Here is a 10,566-nt window from a genome sequence, read left to right as displayed (position 1 = left end):
CCGGCTGACACGTATGCAGACGTGGATTTAGGTTCGGTATTGACGCGGATATTAACACGTTTGTTGATGTAGTCTAAAATATACATATTATATATATATATTCCTACATTTTTAAATACTTTTGAGCCAGGTTTTTATAGAATATTATTATAAATTGGTTCATTTTTTGGTTTAATTGGTTTTGAAGCTAATAAGAATTGTTTTACTATTAAATAGAAATAAGTAAAAATAGTAAAATCAAATAATTGTATTTTGTGGAGATGTGCAGGTAATGAAAATGCTTGAAAAATATATAAATAACTAGTTATATAATTTCATAAAATGGTCATGCATCCATAGAACAAATTGGGATTTCAAACGTGTTCTTGAATTTTATTATGTGGATTATTATATAATTAACTTTGGGTGCATTACAGGAGCATCAAGTGAGAACTGAGGAAGGCACTAATTCACTACAAGTCCACAACAACAAAAACGTTAATTGCTTTGGGCTGAATATGTTTTTTTTATGAAGTTATATGTTAATGGGCTCAATATAAAAAAAGGTGTAGGCGGGTTATTGGATTTATGGAACCAAAACAGAGAACAAAATAATAAAAAGCGGACGTCGGTTAGTTAAGGGGGTATTCTAACCCTACGGCCGAAAGAAAGAAGGAGGAGGTCAACATTTAATTTATTTTGGTGGAGCCAGGAGGAGAGGAGCCAGCCGCAAGGAGAGAAGAAAAGGAGCAGGTGGGGTTTTATCTTTACTCATTGGAACATATTATTATTCGGTTTGATTACTTGTTTTCATTATGAATTCAGTTGTTGAACTTATTTATTTTGTTTTGTTCCTGAGTATGAGTGTTGGCTAATCCCATAGCTACCTAGGTTTTTGATGATTACTTTGTGACTTGCGTATTTTTCTTGGTTTTTGGTTTTTAGTGTTGGATTAATATTAAAGTAAAGAATCTTTTTATAATTGATTTGATGTGTTTGCATATATAATTTTGATTTATTATTGATCTTTGTTCCGCATTTGTCTTGTTGAAAGTCTTTCAGTTATAGACGCATATTTAGGTCGCTTACTGTGTGTTTGTGATTATTTTATGGTTTTACTAGACGTAGTAATCCATAGGAACATTGGTTGGTGATTTATTAAGATTTTATATTCTACCTATCTAGAGACTGAGAGGTAACAGATAGTCGGATTGTCCTTGGGATTAGGCGTTTAGGCTAAAACGCTCTGACAGGAGGTTTCCTAGATTTCCCTAGTTTCATTGTAATTCCGTGTCTTATCGATTGTTCTGAGGTTACCCCTTGCACTTTTGGGGGTATTGAGATAGTGAGACTGACAGGTAATCTATCTTTTAGGGTACTCTAGTATTGTTGGAGAGACTGACAGGTATTCCAACTAATCGGTAAGTTTAAAGGCCCCTTAGTGTTTCCTTTTAGGTGACACCCGGAGAATGATCAGGGATCCACTAGGTTGTCTAAGGGTGCCGTATTTTAAGATCCCGGTTCCATCATAGTTTCCATATCCAAGAGAGATCCAAGATTCACAAGTAGGATTCTAAACCTAGGTAGTGCTTCTCCTATCTTTGAGTTCGTCTAGATAATTGAGTTTAAGTCTGTGTCTGTTAGTGTCTGTTTTTAGTTTAATTAGTTAATTGTCAAATAAGTAAAAATCATTAAGTTTTAAGTCAGAGTCTAGTTTAGGTGTCGCTAGTGTCCTTTGGGTTCGATATCCGGACTTCATTAGGCTTTACTATAGTTGATAGGTACACTTGCCTGTCTAGTGGTCTAGCATTAGGATAGTCTAGATTTATAAATTTAAAACTATAGTGTCTAGGTTAGGCTAGGTTTTTACAGACCGCTTTCAGCACATCAAGTTTTTGACGCCGTTGCTGGGGACACTTAGGTGATAGCGAAACTAGCTTTGATTGAACTTAATTGGTTAATTGGTCTTTTTGTGTCTTGAGTTATGGTGTGTCTTGTGATTCCGTGTCATAGATTTAGCATGTCTAGTCGTGTTTAGGGTAATTTAGTTTCTGTTTTATTTTATCGAGTCTAGTTAATATGTTCAATAGATCGAGTCAGTTTAGGAGTAGTTTATATAGAAGAAGTTGGAAAGAGATGATGTTGGAAAGAGCTGAAGAAGAGGAACGTGAAACAGTTCGAAAATAGAGGCATTGGAAGCTAGGCTTGATAAGTTGATCGAAATATATAGGCTCCGTAAATTAGAAGAACTAGAAGCTAGGTTAGAGGAGCTAAGTGCTAGATATCAAATTGAGAGTCTTTCTTACAAAGAGCAGCAAGCCGTTTATGAAGATGACGAGGTTGTGTGTGAGGATATCACTTTGGAACCAGAGACAATAATGGACGAGCCAATCCCACCTCCGGTTCAGCAAGAATTTACATCTACCGATCAGTATCCCATGTTTTGTAGCTGTGAAGCAGAACCAGCAGATGATGACTTCTGGAGTGATGATGATGAAGGCGTGATAGAGGAGATGGAGTTGAAACCGGTGGATTACACGGATCTAAGTGAAGATTCTGTTGACGAGCCACTTAACCAGATGGAAGATGTCGAAGAGGAGGAGCATGCACCATATTGGGAGGATGAGTTTGGTGATGAATTGGTGGTTTTACAAGTTTATGAAGAAGATGGAGAATTTGACCCTGTTGGCGATCTTATCTACTTAGAAACACTAATCATGGGGAAGCCAGCAATGGAGATCAAGCGTGCACCAAACGGAAAAGAAAAGGAAGTGGCAAATGAAGAGGATCAGAATACGATGGTAGTTGAGTCGCCACATCATATGAAGTTTAGCAGGTCTGTGAAGGGACTAGATAGTGGATCGCCACCGAAGTTGATAAGGCCGAAGACGAGGGCGCGAAAATGCTTGGATCAGCATGTTTTGAAGGTTCAAAGATGGCACATTAAGAGTTATAGGACAAAACTTAAATGCAAGATAGACCATTTTCCTCATTATATGCCATGTATTAGGTTTGGTCCGGGTAAGTTTAAGTATTTGTGGTCTGGCCCGTTTGATTGTTTTAAAATGCTTTTTATTTCCACTATGTGTTATTTGATTAAATATATTGGACGGGTGGAACTAAACGGGTTAGACAGGGGTTGGATAAAAGAAAAGCCTCCTGATTGAGATTTCAGGAGCGAGTCCGGCTGAAGACTCTTCTGTAAACTTAGCGCTTCCTGGGAAGCAACCCGGTGGAATGTTTTTGTTTTTGTTTTTGTTTTTATTTTGTGGTTTCTTGCTTTCGTGTGCTGCTTGTTTCTTGGTTTGCTTTCAGGTTGCCGTTCCAGGGATGTTATTGGCTGATTGATGATACATGGTTGGATTCAAGTGTGGGGATGCCGTTGCCGCTTGTTTATGGATTGCTACTTTCGTTCGCGAGAGATGACTTTATTGATACATGCTATTGTTCACGCTCAAGATGGAGGGCATGGGACACGCCTCGCAAGCCAATATCGTCATATTACCAGGGGAGTCTGTTCCACTTTACTTATATTTGAATGCTTGTTTTATTTTTTGTCTTTTTCCTGTCACATTGAGGACAATGTGAAATTTAAGTGTGGGGATGGGAAACTGAAGTTTTTAGGTAAAAAATTATTTAAAAAAAAGTATATACAAATATAAAATAAATAATAATAATAATAAAATAATAAAATAAAAAAATAAAAAAAAATGAAAAAAAAGTCCATTGAATTAATATTTTGCAACAAAATGGAAAATGATAGAAAAATTGGGGATTGGTTTTTTTAAAAACTCTTAATATATATGAGATAAAAAAAAATAGAAAGCGCACTTAATTTGGGATGTGTCGGTAGGCCCAACTAGTTTTGAAAGGTTTCCCCTCATTATTACTAATACACCTAATAGTCATAAATCTTGAGGGTTCTCATCTTGAGGGGGGATAGTGAAGCTGAACATTCGATAAGGCATAGCAAGTATTACCTTAATCTTTAAACCTTGAGGTGGTGAGAATTACATGCACTTAAAATTAGCACGCCACTCTGTTTTATGAAAATAAATAACGAGTGGTGGCGCCCGCCATGTCCATCATTTATACGAGCTTAGAAAAATAGTTATATATTTATGTAAAAGATGCCTAAGAGCACAAAGTTTTGTTGCATGAACATCAAATATGTGCAATTATATTGAAAGTAACAGTGAATGAGAAAGTTATGCAAAATGCCAAAGAAGGATTCACTAAAAAAAAGTAATAGAAAAAGAGGCCAAAAGGCACATACTAGACGGGGCCGAGAGCTTACGTGTTACCAAGGGGATGGTGACTCCGAGGATACACTATTGGGGTTCGAGGTTTTTAGTCAATATATATATTTTTAGGAAACACTAAGGGTGGAGGCCTGGGACCGTCATATACTGGGTCGCAGCTCGGGTGAAACAATGATGGGCCGAAATCCGCTAATATAGTTTTAGGTTTAGGTATTGCTCGTACGACCTCACTTGACCTTTCATCCATCTAAATTCCACCTAAGTGCATTTTCTTCTTACCATTAAAGGGTTTTTAGCTTAAGGTGATAGGTTGAACCAATCTGCATCAACCCGGTTTATATTGTCTTGATTATTCTTGAGACGGGGGACATGATAGGCTGGTGGCTGGGTTTAAGTGGACAACAATATCGGCAATCGCAGTTTTTGCGTTTATCTATATTAATTAAGATAACCTAAATGTTTTGAAAATCAGTTTTCCGATTATGATTCCATTGCCAATAGTTTTTTCAGGGACGAAAAAGATTTAAGTGTGGGGATATTTGATGTAATCTAAAATATACATATTATTATATATATATTCCTACACTTTTAAATGCTTTTAAGCCAGGTTTTTATAGAATATTATTACAAATTGGTTCATTTTTTGGTTTAATAGGTTTTAAAGCTAATAAGAATTGTTTTACTATTAAATAGAAATAAGTAAAAATAGTAAAATCAAATAATTGTATTTTGTGGAGATGTGCAGGTAATGAAAATGCTTGAAAAATATTTAAATAACTAGTTATATAATTTCATAAAATGGTCATGCATCCATAGAACAAATTGGGACTTCAAACGTGTTCTTGAATTTTATTATGTGGATTATTATATAATTAACTTTGGGTGCATTACAGGAGCATCGAGTGAGAACTGAGGAAGGCACTAATTCACTACAAGTCCACAACAACAAAAACGTTAATTGCTTTGGGCTGAATATGTTTTTTTTATGAAGTTATATGTTAATGGGCTAAATATAAAAAAAAGGTGTAGGCGGGTTATTGGATTTATGGAACCAAAACAGAGAACAAAATAATAAAAAGTGGACGTCGGTTAGTTGAGGGGGTATTCTAACCCTACGGCCGAAAGAAAGAAGGAGGAGGTCAGCATTTAATTTATTTTGGTGGAGCCAGGAGGAGAGGAGCCAGCTGCAAGGAGAGAAGAAAAGGAGCAGGCGGGGTTTTATTTTTACTCATTGGAACATATTATTATTCGGTTTGATTACTTGTTTTCATTATGAATTCAGTTGTTGAACTTATTTATTTTGTTTTGTTCCTGATTATGAGTGTTGGCTAATCCCCTAGCTACCTAGGTTTTTGATGATTACTTTGTGACTTGCGTATTTTTCTTGGTTTTTGGTTTTTAGTGTTGGATTAATATTAAAGTAAAGAATCTTTTTATAATTGATTTGATGTGTTTGCATATATAATTTTGATTATTATTGATCTTTGTTCCGCATGTGTCTTGTTGAAAGTCTTTCAGTTATAGACGCATATTTAGGTCGCTTACTGTGTGTTTGTGATTATTTTATGGTTTTACTAGACGTAGTAATCCATAGGAACATTGGTTGGTGATTTATTAAGATTTTATATTCTACCTATCTAGAGACTGAGAGGTAACAGATAGTCGGATTGTCCTTGGGATTAGGCGTTTAGGCTAGAACGCTCTGACAGGAGGTTTCCTAGATTTCCCTAGTTTCATTGTAATTCCGTGTCTTATCGATTGTTCTGAGGTTACCCCTTGCACTTTAGGGGGTATTAAGATAGTGAGACTGACAGGTAATCTATCTTTTAGGGTACTCTAGTATTGTTGGAGAGACTGACAGGTAATCCAACTAATCGGTAAGTTTAAAGGCCCCTTAGTGTTTCCTTTTAGGTGACACCCGGAGAATGATCAGGGATCCACTAGGTTGTCTAAGGGTGCCGTATTTTAAGATCCCGGTTCCATCATAGTTTCCATATCCAAGAGAGATCCAAGATTCACAAGTAGGATTCTAAACCTAGGTAGTGCTTCTCCTATCTTTGAGTTCGTCTAGATAATTGAGTTTAAGTCTGTGTCTGTTAGTGTCAGTTTTTAGTTTAATTAGTTAATTGTCAAATAAGTAAAAATCATTAAGTTTTAAGTCAGAGTCTAGTTTAGGTGTCGCTAGTGTCCTTTGGGTTCGATATCCGGACTTCATTAGGCTTTACTACAGTTGATAGGTATACTTGCCTGTCTAGTGGTCTAGCATTAGGATAGTCTATATTAATAAATTTAAAACTAGAGTGTCCAGGTTAGGTTAGGTTTTTACAGACCGCTTTCAGCACATCATTTGTTTACAGCTTTCATTGTCACCGGCATAATACACAATGAAAGCACAAATTCAAACAGCAATCCATACAACAACAATTATCTTCATTATTTTTCTCTTTTTCTTGTTTGACTGGTTGTTGAAGGGAATTGCTATTGTATGGATTGTTGTTTGAGTTTGTGATTTCATTGTGTATTATGCAAACGTGTTAATATCAGTGTCAACACTGAGCCTAAATCCACGTCAGCATACGTGTTAACCGGTTCAGGTAAGTCCAGGCTAATATCTCAGTCTGGTGCTCGTTAAGCTGGAGCAATGACCGAATTTCCACTTATCTGTCCAAAGTATGGGCTCACGTTCTTGCTTCCGTTAACGGATACCGCGGATCCGAGAGATTCAAACTCATCAAACTAGTATCTCGATCTGGTGCTGGTTATGTAGGCGCAATGAATTCTTATACCGCACATCTACTATATATATATACGTATATACATACGCCGATAATTCTTTAATATACGCAAGATGATCAACTTAGAATACCCCCAACTAAAAATAAAACAAATAACAAGCCTAAGCTTAAGTTTAGTTATGACTGATATGTGTTGAGTGAACACAACTACGGTTGCCGGTGGTGGCCAAAGTTCAAGACCATTGGAGTTTGAAAATATCGAAGAGGCGGATTTGAGATGCCGATAACGAAAGCAGCCAAGAAAGGGTTCATTTGGCACTGTCAGTTTTTTCCAAGGTAATCACTGTAACTGATTCAAGTTTTCCATAACGACAGCAACCAATAAATTGAAAGGTCGTTTCGCACTGTTAATTTTCCCATATAAGCCCTACTACTGAACACCCTTTGCTGAATGTGAATAATAATATGTTATTCATAAATAAAATAATAATAATAATAATAATAATAATAATAATAATAATAATAATAATAATAATAAATAACAATAAATAATAAAAAAAAAGAAGAAAAGAAAAAAAACAAAAAACATAATAAGACAAGCTGGTGGATTTTTCTAGAAAAGCTCCCTAATACGCCGCGTATAGACCTATACGCGGCGTATTAGTTTGATGACAACCTGCCCTGCAAAATCTGTGCTAGGTTGTCTACTCGTACCTTATACGCCGCGTATAGATCTATACGCGCCGTATTGCTTTTGCTGAATTATTGGAGCCTGGCACCCCTCCCTTCCCCTCATTTCCTTTCTCTATTATAAAGGCATACGTGTTGGTCTCGACGTTCAACCAAAAAACAACATAACATTTGTACTATATATACCCAGAATGTCTTGGTTTAACCATTTATTTCCGGAGGAGAAGCTGGGTTACGCCGCTAACGATTAACCTGGCACGTCGTGGTTACCCGACTTGAACCAGGTTTCGTTATATATTTATTTAGTATGAATTTGGTAGTTTTTTTTACCAACACATGCTACATTATGTTTTGTTAGGATTATGTCGGGTATGATACCTAGCCCCAACAACCTTATTGTCAGCCCGAACAGTTTTATGGTAACACAGGCTCGCCGGACTTGCCAAACTTGAACAGGTTTCGTTATATAGTCTTATTATAAATATACGGTTATGTTATTATTATTTTAATATTCTTATTTATTATTAAAATATTGTATTTTATATTATTATAGGTATTATTATTATTTATTATTATCACTAGCACTGTTGTTTGAATTTCTAATTTATGTATGGTAGGAGTATTTCGTGTCGGATTACGGTAGTTAGTCGTCGTACCCATCACCTGTCGCCTGGCCGGATTATGGAGGTCAGGCTATGTCTTCAAACCATCCACCAGTAGAAAATGATCCATTTTATGGAACAGAGTCTTCATCACACCCAAATAACGAAGATGAGTACGATGACGACTACAAACGCGAGGTGAACGTTTCGTATTAAACAGATGCTGTAAGACACTTTGTGTTTTGTTTAAGTTAATATTATTTATTTGTATGTTATTTAATAAACGGTTTAAGAATTAGCGTAAAACTGTTTCAGATTTTTGAGAGCCGCGAGGAGTTGGAGAAATGGGTAAAAATTAGAGGACGAGAGCATGGTCCAGCGGTCAAGGAAAAACGTTGTGGACCTTGCATGCAATCGTGGAGGCGAACCTAAAATAAAGGTGACGGTGAGACGTACCGGCAGCATAAAAAATTGTTGTCCGTATAAGATCCTGAGCAGGTACGACTCGAGGGGTGCATGATGGAGGGTTCAAGTGGTAAACGAGACTCACAACCATGATCCCGTTGAATTTGAGGAGGGTTGTGCGTCTTTTAGAAAAATGAACAGTGACCAGCTGGATATGGTTGAGAGTTTACACAGAACCGGCGTGAAGCCGCAGCAAATCGAAGCAACCCTCCGCAAAAAGTTTCCCGGTGTGCAACCTGTAACAAAAGATATATACAACCACACCGCCAAGAATAGGAGTGATGGGCTACTAGGCGACACCCCTATGAAGGTAGTTCAAAACATTTGTAGTTTTAATGTGTACTTGCCGTGCTTGCAATATTTACTAAAGTTTTATTTCATCCAATGCAGGCGCTGGAAAACTTTCTCGCAGGCAACGGTTTCACGTTCTATACCCAGGAGAGTGATACCGATGATAGGACGGAGGAAATTTTCTTCTGTCATAATAAGTCGCATAAGATGTGGCGTGCGTTCCCCGAGGTGTTGATGATTGACATGACGTACAACACCAACATGTACGACTGGCCGTTGGTTCAGTTTATCGGTGTGACGTCGGCGTCACAATCGTTTTGTATCGCCACCATGTTTGTTATTGGGAACGACAGAGGAACTTCACCTGGGCTCTTGAGAAACTTAAAAAATGCTCGATGACTGCATGGAGCCACGCGTGATCCTGACTAACGAGGACCAGGCCCTCATGAACGCCTGCGACGCAGTCTTCCCTAATGCCATCAAAAATTTATGCAGGTGGCACATATCCGAGAATATAAGGAGAAAATTTAAGGCCCTATATAGAACGGATATGGGGATGGACTTTGCGTACTGGTGGAAGGTCCTGTATCAGTCTCCCACGATACAAGAGTACGACAACCGTCGCATCAACATGGAGCATCATTTGATACAGGACGATTGAGCAGGTGAGTCCTTCGTATCAGCTGATAGTTTTTAATAGCCTATACATACGTCTTAATAACGTTTCCCTTTATTTTTCAGAGGTCTGGAAATACATTCGTAACAGCTAGCTGGATCCATACAAACACAAGTTTGTAACCTGCTGGATCGACGAACACTGAAACTACGGAGAAACTACGACGAACCGAGTTGAGAGCCAGTACGCAAATCTGAAAAGGTACCTCAATGGAAGCAACAACTAGCTCGAGAAAATTTCTAGGCACATCCTTAAAATGGTCAACTTGCAGATGAAAGAAATCGGTAAATCTTTTCAAGACTCCCGTTCTAAGGTCATGTAAGGACATTGACAGCACGTCTGGTTGAAGAAGCTAATAAACAGGGTGTCGATTCACGCACTAGGTCTACTTGTGGACGAGTATGGGTTGATACACAAGATGCGTGACGGCGGCGCTTCATGCGACCACAATTTGTATTTTTCTTCAGGGCTGCCATGTGCTTGTCGGATTAAGGGATACATAGTTAATGACACGTGTATCCCAATAAAGGATGTTGACCCATTCTGGAGGAGGCTTAATTTTGATCTAGCCTATCCGCCGAACGAAAAGCCAGACTACGAAGCAGGTCTACGGGACATCAGAGATATGCTATCGTCCATAGATGACCCGAATCAAAAGAAAAGTTTTTTCGCGAATATTCTATCTGCTATTCTAGGGTGATCTAAAAAGAAGGAGCCCGAAAAAAGAGAGGATCCTCGGCGGCATCCCAAAATAGCAGATCTTCCGAGGCACAGCTCATACACCCCCGCTCCAGATCTCCCTAGACACAGCTCATACATCCCGGCTCTAGATCTCCCCAGACACATCTCCTACACCCCATTCTCGT

General features: G+C 37.9%; 1 protein-coding gene across 1 annotated transcript; it reads left to right on the top strand.

Moving 5' to 3' along the window:
* The first annotated feature begins 8,866 nt into the window (after window positions 1-8,866).
* LOC143571225 (PKS-NRPS hybrid synthetase cheA-like) lies at window positions 8,867-9,423 on the top strand. The gene is made up of 2 exons (XM_077056712.1): window positions 8,867-9,043; window positions 9,124-9,423. Exons 1-2 carry the CDS (start codon window positions 8,867-8,869, stop codon window positions 9,421-9,423), a joined length of 477 nt encoding a protein of 158 aa, XP_076912827.1.
* The last annotated feature ends 1,143 nt before the right edge of the window (window positions 9,424-10,566 follow it).

Source organism: Bidens hawaiensis, unplaced genomic scaffold (assembly GCF_021521415.1).
Source record: "Bidens hawaiensis isolate Kalapana, Puna unplaced genomic scaffold, B.hawaiensis_p1.1 tig00025236_1, whole genome shotgun sequence".
NCBI classification, from domain to species: Eukaryota; Viridiplantae; Streptophyta; class Magnoliopsida; order Asterales; family Asteraceae; genus Bidens; species Bidens hawaiensis.
The sequence above is the reverse complement of the archived record's forward strand: the minus strand, read 5'-3'. Positions and strand labels throughout refer to the sequence as shown.